Source organism: Hypanus sabinus, unplaced genomic scaffold (assembly GCF_030144855.1).
Source record: "Hypanus sabinus isolate sHypSab1 unplaced genomic scaffold, sHypSab1.hap1 scaffold_603, whole genome shotgun sequence".
NCBI classification, from domain to species: domain Eukaryota; kingdom Metazoa; phylum Chordata; class Chondrichthyes; order Myliobatiformes; family Dasyatidae; genus Hypanus; species Hypanus sabinus.
The window spans coordinates 109,332-136,942 of record NW_026781459.1 but is presented as its reverse complement, the minus strand read 5'-3'; the positions used below and the strand labels follow the sequence as shown (position 1 = coordinate 136,942).

The 27,611-nt window shown below is 44.1% G+C and overlaps 1 protein-coding gene and 1 pseudogene across 1 annotated transcript; both read left to right on the top strand.

Annotated features, from left to right (window-relative positions):
- Nucleotides 1-201: 201 nt before the first annotated feature.
- LOC132389567 (gastrula zinc finger protein XlCGF26.1-like) lies at nucleotides 202-21,725 on the top strand. Its single transcript, XM_059962044.1, has 4 exons — nucleotides 202-242; nucleotides 6,091-11,495; nucleotides 18,484-18,652; nucleotides 21,587-21,725. The coding sequence occupies exon 2, from the start codon at nucleotides 6,538-6,540 to the stop codon at nucleotides 8,260-8,262; it is 1,725 nt and encodes a 574-aa protein (XP_059818027.1). The 5' UTR covers nucleotides 202-242; nucleotides 6,091-6,537; the 3' UTR covers nucleotides 8,263-11,495; nucleotides 18,484-18,652; nucleotides 21,587-21,725.
- LOC132389565 (zinc finger protein 664-like) lies at nucleotides 21,085-26,588 on the top strand (annotated as a pseudogene).
- Nucleotides 26,589-27,611: the final 1,023 nt, after the last annotated feature.

Genomic DNA, 27,611 nt, shown 5'->3' with positions numbered 1-27,611 from the left:
GGGAGCCGCTTTCTGCGTTAAGAAAGCTGCTGAGTTTTCTACACAGAATAAAAAACTGAGATATGGACGTGGAACCGGTCCCTGCAGAATCTTTTAATGGCACCATACTTACCCATAAATCACCACGTTTAAAATTTCGCTGTCGTTTGAAGCACTGATCAAATGCGCAGGCGTCAGGATCGCAGCCGTCTCCGATAAATACGCATGCGCGCAGTATACAAAATGTCGGGAGGATCGGAAAGGTAAGGGTTTTTCTGACTCTAATTGGGTGACAATTGCTGTGAGAACCGGAGGCTGTCGCCCGCAAACTCAGCACAGGCCAGATTTTTTCTCCTCTCTCAGCCCCACGATCCGTACACGGGCCCCGGGGAGCTTCCGGCTAATCAGGGAACGGGAGCAGATAGATCTCTCAGACGGAGCTGAGCTCCAGATATCTGAATGCAAGGATTAGGAACTCGGAAAAAGAGAACAAAATCTTTCTATCAGCTGTTGAGAAAATCAATTTTGTTCTATCTCCAACCGCAGCAAGTGAAAATCTGCAGAAGCTGGAACTCTTTTAATGCTGGAACAGCATTAGTACTCTTTTCCATAGATTCAGCCCGGCCTGCTGAGTTCCTCCAGCATTTTGTGTGTGTTGCTTGTTCTACCTCCTCTTGTTCTGGACTTTTCTACACGTGAGGACATGTTTTGACCCGTTCTGTCTTGGTACATAATGATATCAAACACCTTTATCCTGGGCAACAAGTAGCCTTCAAATCACAAATATGCCAGACTCTAGTGAGTCAAACTGCTGCCCTTCCCTTCATATTCATTGGCATTGCCATAACCGAGTTCATCACCGTCCGTCACTTGAGGGAGGGTTCAGCGGAAATATTTATGTAAAATACAGAAACTGGTTGTACCTGTTTGCATTTTGGTGATGCAAAATTTGCTGGAGAATTTGCAAGTGGGAAGAAGGGGAGTGATATTTGGAAGTCTGACTTTTTAAAGCATCATTTAGCAAGAAAATTGCACACAGTGACATACAAAAGTCTGGGCACCCCTGCTCAAAATTTCTGTTCCTGAGAACAGCTAAGCGAGTAAAACAATGACCTGATTTCCAAAAGGCATAAAGTTAAAGATGACACATTGTTTAATATTTTAAGCAAGATTACTGTTTTGCATCCATCATTTACAGTTTCAAAATAATAAAAAAGGAAAAGGGCCTGAGTTTGGACACCCTCCATAGTCAGTGCTTAGTAACAACCCTGTTGGCAAGAATCACAGCTTCTAAATGCTTTCTGTCGCCAGCCAAGAGTCTTTCAATTCTTGTTTGGGGATTTTTGCCCATTCTTCCTTGCAAAAGGCTTCTAGTTCTGTGAGATTCTTGGGCCGTCTTGCCTGCACTGCTCTTTTGAGGTCTATCCACAGATTTTCGATGATGTTTAGGTCAGGGGCCTGTGAGGGCCATGGCAAAACCTCCTGAGGTAGTCCATTGTGGATTTTGAGGTGTGTTTAGGATCATTATCCTGTTGTAGAAGCCATCCTCTTTTCATCTTCAGCTTTTTTACAGACGGTGTGATGTTTGCTTCCAGAATATGCTGGTATTTAATTGAATTCAATTTCCCTATACCAGTGAAATATTACCATGCAACTGGCTGTAACACAAGCCCAAAGCATGATCAATCCACCCCCTTGCTTAACAGTTGAAGAGGTATTCTGTTCATGAAATTCTGCACCCTTTTTTTCTCCAAACATACCATTGCTCATCGTGGCCAATAAGTTCTTTTGTAACTTCATCAGTCCACAGGATTTGTTTCCAAAATGCATAAGGCTTGTTTAGATGTTCCTTTGCAAACTTCTGATGCTGAGTTTTGTGGTGAGGATGCAGGAAATTTTTCTTCGGATGACTCTTCCATGAAGGTCATATTTGTGCAGGTATCGCTGCACAGTAGAACAGTGCACCACCACTTCAGAGTCTGCTAAATATTCCTGAAGGTCTTTTGCAGTCAAACGGGTGTTTTGATTTTCCTTTCTAGCAATCCTACGAGCAGTTTTCTCGGAAGGACTTCTTGGTCTTCTGACCTCAAAATGACCTCCACCATTCCTGTTACCTGACATTTCTTAAGTACATTACGAACTAAGGAAATGGCTAACTGAAAACTCTTTGCTGTCTTCTCTTGCTTTGTGGGCATTATGTATTTTAATTTTCAGAGTGCTAGGCAGGGACTTAGCGGAGCCCATGGCTGCTGATTGTTGGGCCAAGGTTTGTGGAGTCGGTATTTATAAGGCTTTGAAATTTGTAACACCTGACTTTTCCACAATAACGGGTGGGACACTTTAGAAACTGTTGTAGGAGGAATTATCTGGCAGAGCTAAGTCAAAGATGTGATAGGGATTCGATAGTTAGGGGAACATAACTAGAAGAGGATTAACGTCCTAGTGGTAAGGCTTGCAAGTGCTAGTGGGAGAGTCAAACTAAAGTTGCAGGCAGAGAGGGAGCCAGAATGACAGAACAAATAATGGAGGGGGTTAATTGAATTGAATTGGCTTTATTACTTATATCCTTCATATACATGAGGAGAAGAAACATTTACATTACGTCTCTGACTAAATGTGCAATGTGCAATTTATAGTCATAATAAATAGTGTGTACAACAGGCAGTCAACATAACATAGAGATACAGGATGAATCAGGATGAATTAGTCAGTCTGATGGCTTAGTGGAAGAAGCTGCCCCAGAGCTTGCTGGTCCTGGCTTTGGGTTGTCTGCACCACTCTCTGCAGAGTCCTGCGATTGAGGGAAGTACAGTCCCCATACCAGGCAGTGACACAGCCAGTTACAATACTCTCAATTGTAGCCCTGTAGAAAGTTCTTAGGATTTAGGTCCCTATTTCAAACTTTTCAATGCTCTGAAGTGAAAGAGCACTGTTGTGTATTTGTCACCAGACAACCAGTGTGTATGGAACATATATTATTATATTGTAGCCATTACAGGAACTTGGCTCCAGCCAACAGTCTGAGGAATTTAGAGCGACAAATTTTTCTCTAGTGATCGCAGACTATGCCAAGAAACAAAGCTTGATATATTAAGTGATTTTAGTTTTCCATATATTGACTGAGACTCCTATACCGTAAAAGGGTTAGTTGGGGTAGAGTTTGTCAAATGTGCCCATAATCGGAATGTAGAATTCCCAATGTAGAAATGTGCAATAGGCTGTTAGGAAATGATCTAGGGCTGGTGACACAGAATAGTGCTCATAATGCCATGAGATTCCAAGTAATTATGGAAAAAGAGAGGTCTGGACCACGGGTTGAGATTCTAAATTGGAGAAAGGTCAATTTTGATGGCATCAGAAAGGATCTGACAAGTGTGGATTGGGACAGGCTGTTTTCTGGCAAATGTGCACTTGGTGAGTGGGAGTTCTTCAGAAGTGAAATTTTGCAGGTGTAGAGTTTGTACGTGCCTGCAAAACTAAAAGTAGAAAGGTAACTGGTGCAGGGAACCTTGGTTTTCAAGAAATATTGAGGCCCCGGATATTTTGTTCCTCTAAATACTTTAGACAGTTGGGTGCTACCAAGACTCAGTAATGACTGCAATATCGTAATTCCACACCGTGAGCTCATCCGACAATTTTTTCAGTTGTCTTCTCTTGGTTTTTAAAAGCTTCCCAATAGTTTCTGCTCTTTTGTTTGCCATCTCTTTGGCTTTTATGTTGGCTTTGGCTTCTCATTTCAGCCACGGTTGTGTCCTCCTGCCTTTCCAATGCTTCCACTTCTTTGGGATGTGTCTATCACTCAGCTCCCGAGTTGCTCCCAGAAACTCCAGCCATTGATGCTCCATCGTCATTCCTACCAGATTCCCCTTCCAGTCAGGTTTGGCCTGCTTCTCTGTCACAGAAACGTGGAGAAGGTCAGAACAGAAACATGCCCACTCTGGACGACCAGAATGGTAATCTGTACGGGAGACAAAATAGATGGGGGAGGTTTTAAATAGCAGTTTTGCATCCGTATTGACTCAGGAGATGGACACAGAGTCGATAGAGGTGAGGCAAAGCAGCATCAACTTCAGAGACCCTGGACAGATTACAGAGGTGGAGGTATTTGCTGTCTCAAGGCAAATTAGTGTGGATAAATTCCCAGGGCTTGAAATGTAGATCCCTGGCACCCTGTGGAAGGCAAGTGCAGGAATTGTTGGGATCCAAGCACAGATATTTAAATCATCCTTAGTGACAGGTGAGGTACTGGAGGATTGGAGGACAGACAATGTTGTTCCACTGTTCAAGAAAAGCTCTAAAATTAAGCTAGGAAGTGATATGTTGGTGAATTTCACAGCAGTAGTGAGAAAGTCATTGGGACATATGTGTAGGAACCGGATATATAAGTATTTGGATAGATGTGGACTGATTAAGGATAGACAGCATGGCTTTGTGCATGATAGGTCATGTCTAACCAATCTAATGGAGCTACTCGAGGAAGATATCAGGAAAGTGGATGAAGACAAGGCAAGTGGATGTTGTCTACATGGACTTTAGCAAGGCACTTGACAAAGTCTCATATGGGAGTTTGGTCAAGAAGGTTCAGTCACTCAGCATTCAAGATGAGACAGTAAATTGAATGAGACACTGTCTTTGGGAGAAGCCAGAGTGTGGTAGCAGATGGTTGCCTCTCTGACTGGAGGCCTGTGACTAGTGGTTGCAAAAAGGATCAGTGCTGGATCTGTTGTTGTTTTTCATCTATATCAGTAATCTGGATAGCAAATTTGTGGATGACAACAAGACTGGTGGTGTAGTGGACAGTGAGGAGGACTATCAGGGCTTTCAGTGTGATCTGGACCAGGTGGGAAAATGGTTTGAGAAATGGAAAATGGAATTTAATGCAGACCAGTGTGAGTTGTGGCACTTTGGTCTGACCTACCAAGGGAGGTCTTTCACAGTGACTGATCGGGCACAGGGGAGTGTTATAGAAGAAAGGGACCTCTTGAAGAAGAAAGTCCTTAATTCACTGAAAGTGGTATCACAGTTAGATAGAGACGGAAGGGAAGATTTTAGCCCAATGGCCTTCATGAACAAAAATACTGACAACAAAAGATGGATGTTATGTTGACTTGCAGAAGACATTGCTGAAGCCTAATTTGGAGTACTGAGTGCAGTTTTGTTCACAACCTACAGGAAAGATGTAAGGACTTTGAAAGAGTTCAGAGAAAATTCACAAGGATGTTGCCATGTCTGGAGGACTTGTGTTATAAGGAAAGATTGAACAGGTCAGGACTTTATTCCTTGGAATGTAGCAGATTGAGGAGAGATTTGATTGTGATAGAGGGGCATAGATAGTGTAAATGCAAGCTGGCTTTTACCACTGAGATGGGGTGGGATTACAACCAGAGGCCCTGGGTTCAGGATGAAAGGTGAAATGTTAAGGGTAACATGAGGGGAAACTTCTTCATACGGTCAGTCTTCCGGGTGTGGAATGAGCAGACAGCGCAAGAAGTGCATGCAAGCTCAATTTCAACATTTCAGAGGTTCATGTAGGTACCTGGATGGTAGGGGTATGGGAGTGGGCAGATTAAATAGTTCAGCACAAACTAGATGGCCCAAAGGGCCTGTTTCTGTGTTGTAATTTTCTACAAGAATCTGAAATATTACAAAAATTCACTCTGTCTTTTTAACAGCTGTGGAGACCAACCATTCACCTCAACAGGAATTTTTTATATAGCGTTAAAACTGTGGCACTTAAAGTTAATAATACATAAAAAAAAATCCCAGATGCACATCAAGAAAGACTATTTGTGTGAGACTGTTTCAGTTACTGTGGGGCCAGGCACCCATGCAGCTTACCAGGAACAGAGAATAATACCAATGGAGAGAGTCCAACTCAGCCAAGGTACAAATTGGAGATGGCAGAAATGCCCCATTCTTATAGAAACAGGAACAGCATTAGGGAATTGATGGTCATTCCAGACTGTGCCCAGTCAGGAGATGATTTATCTGTCCAACCTGGGTTTAACCTCACTGTATCAGTGTGATTCCAGATCAAACCTTGGCAACTCAAGTAATCACATCTGAAATGTTGTCCTAAACCCATTGATGGATTTTGTAAATCTTTTACAGGTTAAAAATGAGAAGGAATTTATCTCCAGGAAGCTCAAACATGGCACACCAGTTTTGTTGTCTCTGTCCAGATATTTAAGAAGTGGGGTGAGGGATTCAATCGACCATCCTTCCTGCTCAGACTGTGGGGAGGGATTCACTCGATCATCCTTCCTGCTCAGACTGTGGGGAGGGATTCACTCCGTCATCTGACCAACTGGCACGCCCGTCATTTTACACAGGAGAGAGGCCGTTCACCTGCTCAGACAGTGGGAATGTATTCACTCGGTCATCACAATTGAAGGTACATCAGCACATTCACACTGGGCAAGGCCATTCACCTGTACTGTGTGTGAGAAAGGATTCAGTCAGTCTTCCCACCTGTGGACACACCAGTCAGATCACTCTGGGCAAAGGCTGGTGATCTGCTGAATATCTGGGAAAGGATTCACTCAGTCATCTGACCTAATGGCACACCAGCGTGTTCACACTGGGCTGAGGCCGTTCACCTGCTCACAATGTGGGAAGGGATTCACTCAGTCATCCCACCTGCACAGTCACAAACGAGTTCACACTGGGGAGAAGCCATTCACCTGCTCAGTCTGTGGGAAGGGATTCACTCAGTCATCCACACTACAGAGTCATCAGCGAGTTCACACTGGAGAGAGGCCATTCACCTGCTCAGAGTGTGGGAAGGGATTCACTCGGTCATCCCAACTACTGGCACACCAGCAAGTTCACACTGGGGAGTGGCCTTTCACCTGCTCAGAATGTGGGAAAGGATTCACTAAGTCATCCAGCTTACTGGTACATCAGCGAGTTCACACAGGGGAGAAGCCATTCAGCTGCTCAGTCTGTGGAAAGAGATTCATTCAGTCATCTTACCTGCAGAGTCATCAGCGAGTTCACACAGGGGAGAAGCCGTTCAGCTGCTCAGTGTGTGGGAAGAGATTCACTCAGTCATCCCACCTACAGAGTCACCAGCGAGTTCACACCGGGGAGAGGCCGTTCACCTGCTCAGACTGTGGTAAGAGATTCACTCAGTCTTCCACCCTACAGAGTCATCAACGAGTTCACACTGGGGAGAGGCCGTTCACTTGCTCAGAATGTGGGAAGAGAGTCACTGATTCATCTGCCCTACAGAGACATCAGCGAGTTCACACTGGGGAGAAGCCGTTCACCTGCTCAGAATGTGGGAAGAGATTCACTGATTCATCCACCCTACAGAAGCATCAGCGAGTTCATACTGGGGAGAAGCCGTTCACCTGCTCAGAATGTGGGAAGAGATTCACTCAATTATCCAATCTACAGAGACATCATCGAGTTCACACTGGGGAGAAGCCGTTCACCTGCTCAGTCTGTGGGAAGAGATTCACTGATCCATCCACACTACTGAGTCATCAGCGAGTTCACACTGGGGAGAAGCCATTCACCTGCTCAGAATGTGGGAAGGGATTCACTCGGTCATCCTACCTACAGAGTCATCAACAAGTTCACACTGGAGAGAAGCCGTTCACCTGCACAGAATGTGGGAAGAAATTCACTTGGTCATCCACACTACAGAGTCACCAGCGATTTCACACCGGGGAGAAATCGTTCATCTGCTCAGACTGTGGGAAGGGATTCACTGACTCTTCCACCCTACAGAGACATCAGCGAGTTCACACTGGGGAGAAGCCATTCACCTGCTCAGAATGTGGGAAGGGATTCACTCAGTCATCCCACCTACTGGAACACAAGTTAGTTCACACTGGGGAGAAGCCGTTCACCTGCGCAGAATGTGGAAAGAGATTCGCTCACTCATCCAACCTACATAGTCATCAGCGAGTTCACACTGGGGAGAAGCCGTTCACCTGCTCAGAATGTGGGAAGAGATTCACACACTCTTCCACCCTTCAGAGACATCAGCGAGTTCACACTGGGGAGAAGCCGTTCACTTGCTCAGAATGTGGGAAGGCATTCACTCAGTCATCCCACCTACTGGCGCACCAGTCAGTTCACACTGGGGAGAGGCTGTTCACCTGCTCAGACTGTGGGAAGGGATTCACTCAGTCATCCAACCTACAGAGACATCAGCAAGTTCACACTGGGGAGAAGCCGTTCACCTGCTCAGTCTGTGGGAAAGGATTCACTCAGTCATCCCAACTACTGGAACACAAGTCAGTTCATAGTGGGGAGTGGCCATTGTTATGAATCCCTAGGTTTCGTTTGATATGGACTCATTTTAAGAGAAATTAAGAAGGTGAATCAGTCTGACTTGCAGCTTGTTTACATCGCTCGCAGCTTGTTTAGTTTTAACCGAGGACACAGACACTCAGAGTCAGATGGAGATGGATGAAAAATGGAAGGATTGAAACCAGGGAACTAGTGGCTAAAGGTCACTGTTTAGAACTTTCCTGTGCCCACAAGGGTGGGTTAATTATCCATTCACTGTACATTGAATGTGTGGTTGTCCCCTTGTTTGATCCATAGACGTGTATCTGATTTGAGGTATCCTGTGAAGTCCACTTATGTGTTAACCCTTGCCTGGGTGTGACGTGGTCATTCATTTGAAGATGATACCCCTCATGACAAGTCACTTTTGGTGATAATTTGTATGTAGATTTGTAAAGATGACTGATAAAATCTACAGCAACTGGTCTCTCATTTTACCACTGTGGAACCTGTAGAACAGACAGACAGACAGACGTACTTTATTGATCCTGAGGGAAATTGAGTTTCATTTCAGCCACACCAACCAAGAATAGTGTAGAAATATAGCAATATAAAACCATCAATAATTAAATAATAATAAGTTAATCTTTGCAAGTGGAAATAATTCCAGGACCAGCCTATTGGCTCAGGATGTCTGGCACTATGAGGGAAGATTAGAAAAGTTTGATGGCCACAGGCAGGAATGACTTCCTGTGACGCTCAGTGTTACATCTCGGTGGAATGAGTCTCCGGCTGAATGTACTCCTGTGCCTAACCAGTATACTATGGAGCGGATTGGAGTCATTGTCCAAGATGGCATGCAACTTGGACATCATTCTCTTTTACGACACCACCGTCAGAGAGTGCAGTTCAACCCCCGCAACATCACTGGCATTACGAATGAGTTTGTTGATTCTGTTGGTGTCTGCTACCCTCAACCTTCTTCCCCAGCACACAACAGCAAACATGATAACACTGGTCACCACAGCCTCGTAGAACATACTCACCATCGTCTGGTAGATGTCAAAGGACCTCAGTCACCTCAGGAAATAGAGTCGGCTCTGACCCTTCTTGTAAACAGCCTGTGTGTTCTTTGAGCAGTCCTGTTTATTGTCAATTCGTATCCCCAGGTATTTGTAATCTTCCACCATGTCCACACTGACCCCTTGGGTGGAAACAGGGGTCACCAGTGCCTTAACCCTCCTCAGGTCCACCACCAGCTCCTTAGTCTTTTTCACAGTAAGCTGCAGATGATTCTGCTCGTACCATGTGACAAAGATTTCCACCATAGCTCTGTACTCAGCCTCATCTCCATTGCTGTTCGACATAACTGCCTTCTCTCGACATTTACCCTGAATTACAAATATCTCTCTCATCACCTATTTTGTGGATGAACTGAACATTCATACTTTACCATCTGAAGACTCCAAGCCTTGTTTCCCCCGAGCTCAATAGTTTGGGAGTTATATTTACACACATATATACACATAACACTGTTAATTTTCATTTAATTTGCTGAAGTTACTATAGTATAAATGGATACTAATAAGCATTGTTGTTTTCACATCAAAAACAGACTCCAGTAGTAGTCTGTTGCTGCTGGTTCGTTTCTGAAGCGTTAAGGTTCGTAACAAAATGGGGCCTGCTTCTGGGATATGATCAAATTTGAGGATTGATTAATTATCAATTTCATTGGGGAAATCTCTTTTGATTTATTTCTGTTTGGAAAATTTGCAGCAATGGATGTTGATCGATGTCAGGAAGCGCCAACCTCTGTGGCATTAGAGGACGCCAGAAGGGTTGAGTTGTTGAGTATTGCTGAAAGGTTAAAACTTGCTAAGGTGAAATTGACAATGAGGAGATGCAGAGGATAACAGCTTAACATTATGTATCTGAGGGGGTGTTTAAAGTGGAGGAGTTGGAGGGGTTTCCTGAAAGTAAACCTCGTGAGCTTGAGCTCCAGTACAAGTGAGAAAAATTAAAGATGGAGGCTGCGGAAAGGCAGAGGCAGTTTGAGGCTAGAGAGGCAGAAAAACAGACAGAAAATTGTCTCATAAAGTGTGATAAAGGGAAAGGCTTAGCATGCCTATACTGCTTTGCCAGTTGATGAAGCAGCTGATTTTTTATACTGCACCAATCATCGCCACTGGGCTATAAACGTGCAGGAGCAGTGTGTGGTTCAGTGCTTTGCTCAAAAACACTCACACTGCCTCGGCTGAGGCTCGAAAACATGACCTTCAGATCACTAGTTCAACACCGTAACCAGCTGGCCACGCACCACACATTATGACCTAGTGAAGCAGGCTGTGCTCAAAACTTATGAGTTGGTCCCAGAAGCATAAAGGCAAAAGTTTAGAAATTTGAAGAAACCTGTGAAACAGACTTATATGGAATTTGCTTATGAGTAATTTGTGTGTATTGCCCGCTGGTGCACATATAAAAAATATAAATAATGATTTTAACAGCTTGAACGAGTTGGTTTTAACTGAAGAATCCAAAAAGTGTGTCCCTGATGACATAAAGATGTATTTAGATGGAAATGATGCTGCCACTATGCAGGAGTCTGCTAGATTAGCAGATCAGTTTGCTTTAACTCATAAGGTTATGGTTACCCTGAATAAGAGTTTCGAAAAGAGTAGCAGGGATAACCAGGGTAAACCAGAAATTAATGCTGGGATTTGTCACAGTTGTCAAGTTTTGGCTAAACCTCATCAGGTCACCCCAGTGGCCCCACTCCGACCTATACCTGCATTCTGTGAACCCTTTTCTAAAGATATAGAGAATTATGTTGGCCCATTGCCAAAGCCTAAAGCTGGCCATCAGTATCTGCTAACTATTATGTGTACTGCGTCCAGATTCCCAGAGGCAATGCCTCTCAGAAATATTAAAGCTAAAACTGTGGCGAAGGCTCTTACTGAGTTTTTTTTTACTTTATTCGATTTGCCTCAAGAAATCCAGTCTGATCAAGGAAGTAATTTTACATCTGGGTTATTCCAGCAGGTAGTTTCTGAACTGGGAGCAAAACAAATTACATCGTCTACATACCATCCAGAATCACAAGGGGCTTTAGAAAGATTTCACTATACCCCCAAAACAATGATTAAGACATACTGTGTTGAAAATGGAAACAACTAGGATGAAGGAATACATTTGCTTTTGTTCGCAGTAAGAGAGTCGGTTCAGGAATCATTGGGCTTTACTCCATTTGAACTCGTATTTGGACGCAGAGTGAGGTGACCTTTGACCTTGTAAAAGGAGCGGTGGATTGGTAGGGATTTACATGTTAACTTGTTAGACTATGTTTTAAATTTCAAAAATAAACTACACCAATTCTGTGGTCTAGCGAGACAAAACTTAAAGATTTCTCAAAACAAAATGAAGTGTTGGTTTGATAAGCAGGGTTGTGAAAGAAAATACCAGGTGTGAGATAAGGTGCTTGCCTTATGCTGACGAATCCACTTCAGGTGAAATTCAATAGACCGTATGAAATAGTCTCTCAATTTAATGATGTGAATTATGTTATTACAACACACAACCTACGTAAACTAACACACCTGGCACACATAAATATGATAAAGCCTTGTTTTGACAATCAGGCACCATCTGTGTGTGTTGTTGTCAAAACATATGAATCTGGCAACCCTGAGCTTGAAACAATTGACTCGTCTGAGACTTTTTACAAGCCAAACGTGGTCCCAGTTCGGCTAATGAACTCCGTTGTTCCAGAAAACATTGATAACAAGTCGGCTCATCTGCAGCCAAAGCAACAACAACAGCTGAAGGAATTAATTCTGAAGTTTAAAGATTTCTTTCCCGATGTTCGCAAGCAAACCACGGTCTCATTACATGATGCAGATATTGGTCAAGCCAAACCGATTAAACAACACCCATATCGCATGAACGTAGAGAATGTAAATTGGCTGAGCAATTGTTGTAAGCGTGGAAACAGATTCAGTAGGTCTCAGGGGCACAGATTATGGGAAGGTAAATGAAGTAACAAAAACAGATGCCTATCCTGTCGCTAGGATAGATGATTGCATCGATAAAGTTGGAATAGCTAATTTCTTACAAAGATTGATCTGTTGACAGGGTATTGGTGTGTTCTATTGACGGACAGACATAGAGAAATTTCTGCCTTTGCGACACCATCTCGGTTGTATGAATACAATGTTTTGCCTTTTGGAAAGAAAAATGCTCCAGGAACATCCCAGAGAATGATTAATTTTGAAATTCGAGGGTTAGAACACACAGATGCCTATATTGATGACTTAGTCACAGGGAGTGACACTTGGGAAGAGCATATCACTGATTGGTAAGAAGGCTCTTAGAAGGTTTCTGGGAATGGATGGATATTATCGTAAGTTCTGTAAGAACTTTCCTGCTCTCGCTCTTCCTCTGACTAATCTCCTGAAGATGGGTGAAAAGTTTGTTTGGACTGAACCTTGTCAGGAGGCATTTGATCGATTGAAAGATATTATTTGAGATTAGGCCAATCAATGTAGTATTCTCAGCAAATTTAATTAGCAGATTGGAGCTGTGGGTGGCAACACAAGTCATGGGTGCACAGAGAGTAAAGGAGAGGGCCAAAGTGACAACCCTGTGGGGTATGTGTGCTGAGGGTCAGAGAGACAGAGGAGATGGAGCCCACTCTTACCACCTGCTGGTGATCTGACAGGAAGTCCAGGATCCAGCTACACAAGGCAGGGTGAAGGCCGAGGTCTCTGAGCTCCTTGTCGATACTTCATGCCTTTGTATGGCTTCTGCTCTGCCCATGACTGCAAGAAACTGCAGAGAACTTTGGAGAGCAGAGAACATCAGAGAAACAAGCCTCCACTCCATGGACTCTCCCTACACTTACCCTCCCTCGGAAAAGCAGGCCATGTACACAAAGAACCTCATAACCCGGACATTCTTGCTGCAAACCCGCTCCCACATTGGCGGAGAGATACAAAAGCCTTAAAGTGCGTAACACCAGGCTGAAGAACGGCTTCCTGTCTGCAGTTATAAGCCAAATGAATGATAAAATGGACTCGGCCTCACAATGTAACTCGACGTGACCCTGCACCATATGTCTATCTGCACCGCACTTTCTCTGCAGCCATAATACTTTGTTACAGTTATTTTTTTGTTGTCTATGAGCTCAATGTACTGTTGTAATGTATCGATCTGTGTGGATGTTACATCAGGCAAGATTTTCACTGTAGCTCAGTACGTGATGATAATAAACAAATACACCACTTTAATTGTGTGGAAATATTAGACAGACTGAGCTTCTGCTCCGGAACCACAGAAGGAAACTGACCAGTTGTCATTTCTGTGGAAAGCAAATATATGGAAAATGCTTCAATCTCACATTACGATCTGCGGTAACTGGGATCAGGTGACTGGCGGTGGGTCTCCCATATCAATATCAGAATCAAGTTTAATAGCACCAGCATATGCCATGAAATTCGTTGTCTCTGCGGTAGCAGTAGAACCTAATTAAGAAAGGACCTTAACAATTGTGACTTAAAGTAAGTATATATATATATATATAGTACAAAAATATAAAAAAAATGTAATAAGCTATTCTAATTGTGTAAATGTAATAATCTAATTTAATTGTGTGGAGCTATTTGATCCGGATCTCACTGCGTTCTCTGAAAGGGACAAAGGTGAAGCTACACGTACACGTCGAGCAGTGACCCGCAAATACTGCAGATCTGCAGAAAAACGTGAACAGGAAACGGGATCAGGTGACGGGTGGAGGGTCTCCCTCCTGAACTGGTGACTCTGCTCCTCGGCCCTAACATGCTGCCCGACCCATCCGCCGCATTCCCCACATTATTCCATATTTACACCAGATACATGTCTACTTTTCCATACCATATCTACCGCGATCCCTTTCCCTCCACCCCCAGGTCACAGAGTCACGGGCTCGATTCCCATCCCCTTTTTCAGAGACTGGGATCACTGGTTCAACCGGTAATGATGTTCTGCATTTCAATGTGTTCACCTCTCAGTCCTCGATTCTCTAAATGACATTTAGAGTTACCACATTTGATCTTTCTTCAGGTTATGACCCCACCTCTCCAGGGATCAGTCAAGTGAATCTTCATTGCACTCTCTATAACAAATACTCTCTAACCTCATTGTTTATGGAATTAATTTCCATCTTCTGCAGCTCCGTGTTGCCCCAACCATTGAGCTCCCACCCCTGTCACTATTTTCACCTTCCACCTCCCCCCTCACCTGAATCCACCTCTCACTCCCCAGCTCATGCCCCATCCCTACCCCTCACCTCTTTTCTCTGACTATTTCCCCTCCACTCTCAGTCCAGAGGGAGGGTCTCGGCCCGAAATGTTTACGGTCCATCTCCCTCCACAGATGCTGTCCGACCCACTGAGTTCCTCCGGCAGTTTGCTCTTTGGTCTGTATAACCCGTGTTAATATGGGGAGCGGGATTTTACACCATATTGCAGGGTTAGGGTTAATGGATTTTTCGGTGAGACGACAACATTAATCAGGGGTTTCATCACTGAATCCAGTGTTGTGGGACGTAAAGTCCCCTGTTATGTGTACGGCTGTGCCGTGTTGTTGGTGGAGTGGGCAGCGTGGTGTTTGTCTCGATTCGGGTCACAACACCAGAATTGCCAGCGGGATCCACACACAGTGTATTAGTCAACAGAAAACCTCTCGTCCCTGCAGTCTTTGTCTCCTGGTAAATTCAACACCCTGACAGTGTGGACCATAGATACCCCTTCCTCTCAGAGTCAGGGAATCACTCAGACAGCTGATCGCTGAGAGGAATTATATTTATTGGCCATTAAAGCTCGCCCAGATTCGTTTGGACGGATTTGATGTGGAGTTCGGGGTGTCACAGTGAAAGGGCCGGACGGCCGAACTCTCTCCGTTGTCCAAACATCCTTCCAGGTGAGGCGACACTTCACCTGTGAATCTTCCGGGGTCGCCCGTTGTGTCCGCTGCTCCCGATGCGGCCGCCTCGACACTGGTGACACCGGCTCCTCCGCAGTTGTGTCGGGTAGGAACGTTTTTAACGGGTGTCGATATTTTTCTACCCTTTTGTGCGGGGAGGCGGGGTGGGTTTTGGGGGTTGATGATTGGGATGCCGTCCTTTTTGATGCGGGGGGGGGGGGGTGGGGAGGGAGTTTCATTTTTTTCTCTCTCTGAACGACTTTCACGATTTCTTTGTTTCGTGGTTCTCGGAAAAGGAAAAAAAACTCAGCGTTATTTATGAATTCCTGCTTTGATAATAAATTAATCTTTCAATCATCCACTCCCAGCGGGACTTCCCGGTGTCCAAACATTTCAATTCCGATTTCCATTCCCGTTCCGACGTGTCATCCCATCCCTTGCCAAGATGAGGCCACCCTCAGGGTGCAAGATCAGCAACTTATATTCCGTCTGGGTGCCCCCACCCACCCTGATGGCATGAATATCGATTTCCCCTTCCGGTGAACAAATTTACCTCATACCCCTCCGTCCCACTCCCTCTCATCCCCTCTGTCTTTGTACGTCCTCTCACCTGCTTATCACTTCACTCTGGGTCCACTGCTCCATCCCTTTCTCAATATATTGAAGTGTACCTGTGAGTGTCGATACACAAAATATCCTCACACGTCTGGTGTTACATGGTTCGACCTTCATACATCCAGTTTAGTGTTTAAATATATAAAAAGATAAAGAAGCTTGAATCTTTACATAAATTATTATCGCAACTATACGAATAGAAAATATTGTATTTTGGAAGTGACAAATGTTAATGGGAGGAGAGCAACCACTTGGGAGGTTTGGAAATGCATTTCATCTCGTTCATTGCCTCACTAAGTTACTCTTTTTCCTATCAACACAAAGTGAAAAAGAGCCTCTTTTCAATCAACTACAGTTGGTGGAGCGAGGCCAAGGAGTTAATCAGCTACTAATGATATGAAATGACGTAAAACTAGCTTGTAGCCTAGAATTTTTTTTCCATTTGGCTTCCAAAACAAAACTAAATTTATCCAGGTGTAGAAGAGGATTTTGGATGATTAGCTTGTGAATTTTTCTTTCATTATTTTCGACTCTTAAACATGGGTTTCGATGTTCATTCCGTGCTTAATATAGCTCCTTCCTGGAATCCAATGGTATCCATTGGAAAGAGCGGAAAAATGCTTGCATTTGTGTACAGGTATTTCCCAACTTCCTTGGACAACGGGACGAGCGAGAAGGAATTTCACAAATACCTAAATAAAAAACAGTCACAGCTCCAGGATTTCACCAAAAACAATCAAATATCCTAATGTTATTAGTGGTATTTCTCCCCACCAGCCAACACCCCCGCTTCTGTAAAATTCGCTCTATTTAATATCCGGGTTTGTTAAATTCCGCGCTTGTTTATATTGACTTTTTTACAGAGGTGTCAGAGCGGCGCTGCTGTGAGCTCTGGTAGCACTGCACCCCTGAATGTATGAGATAGTACAGTGTTAAATGCAAAACCCTGAGCAGAGTCGATGGTCAGAGGGATCTTAGACTCCAAGTTCATCGCTCCCTGAAAGAGACTGCACAGATTGAGCGGGTGGTTAAGAAGGCAAATGGCATGGTTGTCTTTATTAGTTGAAGCACTGAGTTCAAAAGTCATGAAGTTGTGTTGCAGCTTTGTAAAACTTGTTAGCTCACATCTGGAGTGTTTCATACTGTTCTGGTCGCCCCCATTCTCGGAAGGATATCCGGGCTTTGGAGAGGGCGCAGAAGAGGTTTACCAGTATACTCCCTGGATTAGAGGGCATGAGCTATAACGAGAGGCTGGACAAACTTGTGTTGTTTTCTCCAGGCTGGGGTGAGACTGGATGGACGTTTACAAGATTACGAGAGGAATAGGTAGAGTGGACAGAGGGTATGTTTTTTCATGGGGGTTTGAAATGTCTGACACATTTAAGGTGAGAGGAGATGTGAGGGGCAAGTTTGTTTATTTCCACAGAGTGCTAGGAAGCTGGAAACTATGCCTGGGATGTTAGACCCCACCAGTCACGTGATCCCATTTGCCCCTCCCATTTAACCATAGATGTAACAATCTCTTTGTGCATGTTCTCAATCTCCAGGTGGGTGGTCACGCATCCTCCATGTTCTGTTGGGGAAATCTGATGTTGGCCACTGAGTCCCGTTAACTTCCCCCCAACTGGCCTCGTTTCCTGAGGCTCCTCACATTTGACCTGGAGCTTTATGGCTGTTGTGTCTTCTCCCGGACTGGGGTGGGTGAGAAAGGAGAACGTCCCAGGTTGTGGGGATCTTTGATTTCACTGCCTGCTTTACCGAGAGACTGGGAAGTCTCGGGGTGAGAATGTTTCCTGTGATGTGCTGATCTGGACACAAGGACACACATGCAACCTCTGCCAAGGCTCGAACTAGCAACCTTCAGATCTGTAGATGAACGCCTTAACCACTTGGCCACGCGCCAACACATGTGATAGTAGAACACAAAAGAAAGCACAATGTTTCCCTTTAAATTATCCTGATACCAATTTGTTTGTTATTCCTGGAAATGTGTTCAGTACAGTTGTTGCAAACAAGGTGTACATAAGTAATCTCAGGAATGTTCGGCTTTATGTATGAGGAGCATTTGATGGTTCTGGACCTGTGCTCAATGGAGTTCAGAGGGATGGTGGGGGTGGTGGAGGGATGTATGGTTAAGTAAACCGACTGAATGCTGAAAAGCCTGGATACAGTGGACATGGAGTGGATGTTTCCATTAGACAGCGAGTCTGTGATCTGACAGCACTGTCTCAGAGTAAAGATGCTTTTCTTTAAAACTGAGATGAGAAAAAAGAAATTGGCCTTAAGGTGTCTGATCTGTGGAATTTGTTGCCACAGAGGTTGGTTGAGGCTCCAATTTGGATATATTTGTGACAGATTAATATATTCATGATTGCTGAGTAGCTTCAGGTTTACAGGGGGAAGACAGGGATATGGTGTTGGAATAAAAATCAGCCGTGGTTGAATGATGGGCAGACCAGATGTATCGAATCACCTAATTCTGTCTTATGTCTTACCATGACTGAATGATGGCTCCTTCTTATCCCATATCGTTCTGTGAGATGTGAGGGACAATAAAAGATTGTTCACTGAGATCGTTAAATCTGCCTTCAGTGTTTAAATTTCAGTGAGTTTTGTTCTTAGTAACATTAAGCAGAAAAGTTTAGTTCTCCTTTTCATTATTAATGTGCTTCATTGTCTCTCTGGTTAAAGTTAGACCTGTGGTGAGAGATTTATTGGAAGAAAAACACCAACTGGAGGCAAACCACGACTGAAGACGAGGGAACAGCAACAAGTGTACCAGCCCGAGGACTGAGAGCACCGACTGGAGAGAAACCAATCTGACTCGGAGATTCCAGTGATTCAGTCAGGAGAATGTTTGGTGAGTCTCATTTACTCAAACACTGGTCCTTTAGACATTACATACCTGTACAAAGGAAGGTAGGTAATAGTGGGGAGTGAGACTGAATGTGCCCAGAAGAACCAGTTATGCCTCTGTCAGACCCAGTTGCAATCACTCCAGGTCTGGTAATGTGCTTCCAGCAGCCCAGCCCTTTGAAACCACTCCCATTCCCTCACAGTGGTCACTCAGTTCAAGATCTTACATCCTCTGATGCAGCTTTTGGTCAGTTCTGAGTGGGGAGAGGGAAAGAGAGGGGAGTGTTTATACTGACTGTCTTTCAAAAACATTAATTGTTTGAACTTGCTGCAAACTCTCTACCCATACCCTGTACTTTCTCAACCAAATTATTGACATAGATGACAAGTAGCAATGGGTGTAACCCCAGGGAACGTCACTAAGCACGGGACTCGAGTCTAAGAAACAGTCTCTCACCATCACCCTCTGATTCCTACCACCCAGCCATTCCCAGACTCTGGGGCTCTGTAACAAACTCAATGTTAACAGGAAGATTAGTCAGTGATTAAGATGATGAGAGAATTGTGGCCTCCTGAAAGGACATGCGAGCTGAGCTGTCTGATTCATTGGACCAGATCCACCCTCGTTGACAACGTAATTTACCCCTTGCCCATCCACCCACGTCATATCACTCACAGTACCCCAACCACCCTCCGTCCCGCCAGTGGCCCCACACCCTTCTGACCATTCATCCCACACCGACACATAGACAGGCCCCCTTCACCCACGTCCACCCTCCCAGCTTGGGGAACCACAACAAACTGATCCCGCGATCCCGACACAGTGCAAAACTAACGCCAGGGATGCAAGACTGGAGAGCCCGGAGCCTCCAGTTGTCCGGCTCGGTCCCGGCCCTTTGCCACTTGCACCCGGCCCTGGATTTACACAAACCCGAGATTAACCCCTTCCTCACCGCCACCTGAACAGGAGAAACACCCGCATCAGCTGGGGTTGAGCTGCAGTTGGTTCCGGTATGTGTTAAAGCTCCCCGCTGTCGGATATGGAGACCAGAATCGTACGCGGTAAAACCATATAACAATTACAGCATGGAAACAGGCCGTCTCGGCCCTTCTAGCCTGTGCCGAACGCTTACTCTCACCTCATTCCACTTACCTGCACTCACCCCATAACCCTCCATTCCTTTCCTGTACATATACCTATACAATTTTTTTTTAAATGACAAAATCAAACCTGTCTCTACCACTTCCACTGGAAGCTCGTTCCACACAGTTACCACTCTCTGAGTAAAGAAGTTACCCCTCTTGTTGCCCCCTAATCTTTTGCCCCTTAACTCTCAACTCATGTCCTCTTATTTGAATCTCCCCTACTCTCAATGGAAAAAACCTGTCCACGTCAACTCTGTCTATCCCCTCATAATTTTAAATACCTCTATCAAGTCCCCCCACAACCTTCTACGCTCCAAATAATGAAGACCTAACTTGTTCAACCTTTCTCTGTAACTCGGGTGCTGAAACCCAGGTAACGTTCTGGTAAATCTCCTCTGTACTCTATTGACATCTTTCCTATAATTTCGTGACCAGAACTGTATACAAAACTCCAAAATCTGGCCTCGCTAATGCCTTCTACAATTTTAACATCACATCCCAACTCCAATACTCAATGCTCTGATTTATAAAGGCCAGCATACCAAAAGCTTTCTTCACCACATGAGATTCCACCTTCAGGGAAATATGCACCATTATTCCTAGATTTCCTCACACTGTCTACAAGCTTTCTCTATTTGTGAACTAACCACTTCTCTCCTAGTCTCTTCAATTTGATTCGCACCCCCCAACCATTCTAGTTTAAAGTCTCCCCAGTAGCCTTCACAGATCTCCCGCCAGGATATTAATCCCCCTAGGTTTCAAGTGTAACCCGTCATTTTTGTACAGATTACTCCTGCCCCAAAAGAGGTCCCAATGATCAAGAAACTTGAATCCCTGCCCCCTGCTCCAATCTTTCAGCCACACATTTATCCTCCACCTCATTCCATTCCTACTGTCACTGCCGCGTGGCACAGGCAGCAATCCCGAGATTACTCCAGCCCTCCCTTCTTGCTCCCTCTCTCCCTCACTCTCAATTCTCCCTAACCCCTTCCTTGTCATCACAAGGATGTTGCCAGATCTGGAGGACTTGGGTTATAAGGAGAGATTGAACAGGCCAGGACTTTATTCCTTGGAATGTGGAAGATTGAGGGGAGATTTGATGGAGGTATACTACAATTATGAGGGTTAGAGATAGGGTAAAAGCAAGCTGGCTTTTACCACTGAGATGGGGTGTGACTATAACCAGAGGCCATGGGTTAAGGGTGAAAGGTGAAACGTTCAGGGGAACATGAGGGGAAACTTCTGCTGGGTGAGTTTCCAAAGAGATCACCAGCTCGAAACCCAGCACGGATGGAATGCGTGCAGGGGAGCCGGCTGGATTCGAACTCGGGACCTTTCATCCTGAAGGAGGGCATTGATGCCACTATGCCACCAGCCAGGTCAGGAGATATTGACATGGCATTGAAACTGTGGCACTTTATATTAACATTACATAAAGGGAAACCCCAGCTGCACGTCAACAAAGGCTATTTACGTGAGAGGGTTTATTTACCGTGGGGCCAGACACCCTTTCAGCTCAGTGGGAAGAGGGACTAATTCAAATGGACAGAGTCAAACAGAGCCAAGTCACAGATTGGAGATGGCATAAGTGTCCCACTCTTATAGACCATCAGAGAGTTTGAGGGTCATTCCAGATACCAGCACTGTGCCCAGTTAGAAGGTGATTTCTCTCTCCAACTTGTGTTGAACTTCATTGTAACAGTGTGATGTCGGATCACACCTTGGCAACTCAAGTGATCTCATCTCAAATGTTGTCCTTCACCCACTGATGGATTTTTAAATCATTTCACAGGTTAAAATCGACCAGGAATTTGTCTATGGGAATTCAAACTCAACACACCAGTTGTGCTGTCTCTGTCTAGATATTTAAGGAGCAAGAGATTCAATCAGCCATCCTTCCTGCTCAGACTTTGCGGAGGGATTCACTCGGTCATCTGACCAATTGACACGTCCATCATTTTACACGGGAGAGACCATTCACCTGCTCAGACTGTGGGAATGGATTCACTCGGTAATCTCAACTGAAGCTACACACTGGGCAAGGCCATTCATCTATTCTGTGAGTGGGAAGGGGTTCAGTCGGTCTTCCCACCTGTGGACACACCAGTCAGTTCACACGGGGCAGAGACTGGTCATCTGCTGAATTTGTGGGGAAGGATTCACTCGGTCATCTGATCTAATGGCTCACCAGCGAGTTCACACCGGGCAGCGGCTGTTCGCCTGCTCAGACTGTGGGAAGGGATTCACTTGCTCATCTAAACTGAAGGTACATCAGCGAGTTCACACTGGGGAGAGGCCATTCACCTGCTCAGACTGTGGGAAGGGATTCACTTGCTCATCCACACTGAAGGCACACCAGCGAGTACACACAGGGGTGTGGCCGTTCACCTGCTCAGAATGTGGGAAGGGATTCAGTCAGTCATCTGATCTACAAAAACACCAGCGAGTTCACACTGGGGAGAGGCCGTTCATCTGCTCAGACTGTGGGAAGGGATTCAGTCATTCATCCACCCTACACAGTCACCAACGAGTTCACACTGGGGAGAGGCCATTCACCTGCTCAGATTGTGGGAAAGGATTCAGTCATTCATCCACCTTACAGAGACACCAGCGAGTTCACACTGGGGAGAAGCCATTCACCTGCTCAGAATGTGGGAGGGGATTCACTCAGTCATCTGATCTACAAAACCACCAGCGAGTTCACACTGGGGAGCGGCCATTCACCTGCTCAGTCTGTGGGAAGGGATTCACACAGTCGTCCAAACTATTGGCACACCAGTCAGTTCACACTGGGGAGCGGCCGTTCACCTGCTCAGACTGTGGGAAGGGATTCACGCTGTCATCTAATCTACTGAGACACCAGCGAGTTCACACTGGGTAGAGGCCGATCACCTGCTCAGTCTTTGGGAAGAGATTCTCTCGGCCATCTCCACCAAATGTGCATGATTGTCAAGTCAAATTTGAGTTTCAGGAAGGTATCAAGGAAGAGCAAGAATTCACTGGCAGAGAGGACGGAACCTACTGCCTGAGGGCGGTTTCTGCCCAGAACATTTGGGCGGACCCCGCAGCGTCACAGTGGCAGTCCGAGAGCAGCGTCACAACCCGCGGTAAGATGCCGAACTTTAAATAATTGTTGAGACTGTTTCAGGGAAAGGAACACTGCTGTCACTGCGTTTGGTTTAACTCCGCTATCGGGATCATCGCATGCAGGCACTTCTTGAAAATGGCGCAAGGCTTAAGAAGTGCTTGCGAACCTTCGAGAGAGTTCACCCAGTTTGGAACCATAACGGTCCAGTAGAGAAACGGAGGTGCAGGTCCAAAATTGTCTCCGAAGTCCGAGAGGCAGCCAGTTTTTCACCTAATCCTAATGCTAATGCTACTGCCACTGCCTTATGACTAACCTTGACTAGACTAATGACTGACATGACTGATTATTTATGACTACTGACTAATAACTAAGAACTATGAAATGCCACACTTGTGAAAATAAAAATAAAAAATGGAAAAGAAGGAAAGTTGTTTGGTCATTGAATGGAATCCGGTTAAAACCTTCGGGTATTCAGTCCCGTTCGAGTGTGGAAGCTGCACATGTGCAAAGGGAGCAGTGAAAATACTGCTAGACAAAACTGTTTGACTCGGAAACTGGAGGACCAGGAAACAGAAATCTGTGAGCTTTGAGCTGGAACAGCAAGAGCAATAAACTGTAGTCCTGAAAAAGGAAGGAAGGAGAAAGGAGGATGCTGAAATACTAACACCAACGGAGTTGGGCTTTTCCTCCAATTTTCCCACGCCAGCCATCAGACTGAAACCGACGGCCCTTCCCAAGTTTCCTGGCAGCAGACGTGATTTTCACAGGTGGAGAAAGGACTGGGAAGCACTCCAGAGGCAGAGAGAGCCGACCGGTTCAAGAGAGGTGAAAAAGATTCAACTGCTGGACAGTCTTGACCACAAAGTCAGAAGAGACCTTCGCCTCAAAACTTATAAAACTGCAGATGTCATCTTTCGTGTTCTAGAAAACCGCTATGGAAATCGAGCATGGAAATCAGAAATGGATAGTATTGGTGCAGCATGCGAGCCAAAATGCGGGGGTTGTGGCTGCGGAAACTGCCAGCCGGGCGGCAAAGGAATGACTCTTGCTGAAGAGAGGGAACTTGTATACAAATTCATATACAAAAAAAATCAAAGCAATAGTGATAAGGGAGAAAGAAAGGTATGAATATTGACTTCTCTAACTTCCGTTAATGCCCCTCCTCCCCTTCTTACCCCATCCCTGACATACTGAGTTGCCCATCATGCCACCTGTTCTCTATCTCCCTCTGGTGCTACCCTCCACCTTTCTTCCTCCCTAGGCCTCCTGTCCCATGATCCTTTCCCTTCTCCAGCTCTGTATCACTTTTGCCAATCACCTTTCCAGCTTTCAGCTTCACTCCACCCGCTCCGGTCCTCTCCTATCATTTCACATTTCTCCCTCCCCCACCTACTTTCAAATCTCTTAGTACCTTTCCTTTCTGTTAGTTCTGACGAAGGGTCTCGGCCAGAGACGTCGACAGTGCTTCTCCCTATAGATGCTGCCTGGCCTGCTGTGTTCCACCAGCATTGTGTGTGTGTTTGAATTTCCAGCATCTGCAGATTTCCTCGTGTTTGCACAATACTTCATATTATGGATCATAAATACAAAAAAGTAAAATCAAAGCAATAGTGATAAGCGTGGACGCTGAAAAGGCATTTGATTCGGTTAATTGGAAATTTCTTTACAGAGTTTTACATAGATTTGGTTTCCATAACAATTATTAAAACTATACAGGCACTATATGACAACCCTACTGCTAGGATTAAAATCAATGGATATTTAATCAAATAGTCTTACCCTAGAAAGGGTCACAAGACAGGGTTGTGAATGGTCAGCACTACTCCTCGCGTTATATCTGGAACCATTATCTCAATACATGAGACAAAATGGGGAATTACTAGTAAAGGGACAGAGCATAAATCGGCTTGTTACGTGGATGATATTTTGATCTCTTTACCTGATTGATGCAATCCTTTGAACAATATGGTCAATTATCAGGATAAAAGATCAACATAGATAAAACCCAATTACTTTCATATTACTACAGCCCAGCAAGAGAAATTGAAAGTAGATAACCCCGGGCATGGCAAACAGGGTCTTTCAAATATTTGGGCATCATTATGCCAAAAGATTAGGCAACATTATCAGAATGTAATTATCAGCCTTTATATAAAAAAAAAACATTAAGGAATATATAGCAAGATGGAACCTGATTCCTTTCTTTTAGTTTCAGTTCAAGGATTGAGTCTATTATAATGAATACACTGCCCAGACTGTTATAGCTCTTTCAGACCCTACCAATAGAGATTAATCAAAATCAATTCAATGAATGGAACAAGATGTTATCAAGGTATATTTGGCAAGGTAAAAGGCCTAGAGTTCATCTCAAAACTTCGCAATTAGCAAAGGAAAAAGGTGGATGTGGCCTAACTTCTCTTAGAGGTTATTATTTTGCAGCACAGTTGAGAGCTGTGATATGCTGGAGCAACCCATCGTATGACGCTCAATGGAAAAACATTGAGGAGCGGGTACTTCCCTTCCCCATACAAGCAATTTTGGCTGATAATAACTTGCAAAGGTACATAAATACTATTAATAATCCATGGGTGAAATTGACTCTTAAAATATGGAAAACTACTATAAAAGAATATAATCTCGAGGGAGATACTGCAATTCTTAAATGGTGTGCATATGACTCGGATTTTACACCAAATAAATTGGATGCTAGATTTAAGGACTGGACAGCTAATGGAATAACAGTTCTTTGCAACATAATGAAAGAAGGAACACTGTTCAGCTTTGAAATGCTGAAAGAGAAACATTTAGAAAAACAAGATTTTTATCAGTATATATAGATGCGACAGTATGTTAATAGGATGCTTAAAATTGTAACCAAGGCAAGTACGTGCATGTTAGAGCTGTTTAGAAAAGCATATAATTCAGATAGCGGTAGTAGAATTATTTCAAGCATGAATAAGGATTTGTCAAATCTTAAAATACATTTGACTTCATACATTAAAACAAAATGGGGGAAGGAAGGAAGGAGGGATAATTATATCTGAGGAAGAATGGACAACAATATGGAGGTATCAATGGAAGTGTACCAGTTCACAGAAATGGAGGGAGTTCGGACGGAAAAACTTGATAAGATATTTTATTACACCCTCTTAGGTATCCCATTATGATAGTAACCTCGCGGTTTGCTGGAGAAACTGTGGAAATCGAAATGCAAATCATTATTATATTTTTTGTGACTGCCCTGTTATCAAAGACTATTGGAGGGGGATACACAATGCCCGACATGACATCTTTAAATGTGAAATACCTTTGGGGAGTAAGACCATATATTTTGGATATATACCTCAAGAATGGTTGCAAAAATATAAATATTTAATGAATATATGGTTGGCGGCTGGTAAAAAGACTGTTACTAGGAAATGGTTATCACAGGAGAGCCCAAGGTTAAATGCATGGATGGAAATTACAATGGACATTTACAAAATGGAGAAGATAATCATAATCTGGAACAATTTGCTTCATACTGGGAAAAATGGTTTAACTACATAATGCCTCATAGGCCCGATTTTATTCTCACAAATCATTTAATATGTTGTTAAAAAAAAATCACTCCCTACTTGTACATAGTTTCTTTTCGTTTTGCTTGTTTTTTTTTTCTTTCACTCTTTTCTATAAGTGTATACCTCAGATATATTCAATGCTGAGATTTGTGACATATATGATTATATGATATATATCTACAATGTCTGAAATACAACTTCTGGAAATGTTTCTTTGACGATGAACTTCAATAAAAAACAACAAGAAAAACAGATAAAACTTTTAAGTATATATTTTCATCAAAAATGAACAGGATTCAGCACTCCATGTGTGTATATGCAATCGTGATAAGAGATACAGACCAGAACACGTACATGTGAGGCCAACTCAGAACAATAAATCATCACTCTGGAAGAAAACATTAAGCAGTGGAATGAGTATGACCCTCCATGGGAGACATCCCAATGATCTGAGTAGACTAGATGGTGACAAGGAAGCCTTGAGCACCTGACTGAGAGTTGGTGACCTCTCCCCAAAAAACAAAGGTGTTCCTTGCAGAAATAAAGGACGCTTGACAAAAGGGGGAAAACATCAAAAAATACATGAAATATTAACAAACGAGGCAGTTAGTGCAGAAAATGCCAGAGAAAGCAGACACAACCCAACACATTCCAGGATCCTGCAACAGTTTAACTCAATCTGATTACTCACAAAGGTACAAACAAATGGCAAATATCATTCACCAAAATCTTGCTTTAAAATACAAACTCATGAATGCCCATCACTTCACAAAGGTACCATAAATTCAAGCCCGATACAGTTTTAGTGTCAAAATCTTACATATTATATGATAATCAATACATTATTTCAGATAGGACAATCCATAATAACCATCCGGTTATAATATTACGGGATAACCAAACACGATTAACTCCCCCAGCAGATTAAACCATTCCAAGCACATACATGTTCCTCAACCAGTGGAGCACCTCACCACAGTCATTGTTTGTGCCATCAGTCAGACAACCAAATTATATTCTCTGTCAATCATCTTCCAAATGTTGCTACTCTGTCATTCGTTGCCACGCCCCGCTGCTGCTTCCCTTCTCCTCATCATACGTTCAGAATCCAAAGCCCCACTCTGCCCTGTGTAAACTTCCCTCGGGTTTCTGACCCTGCTTCGTTGAAC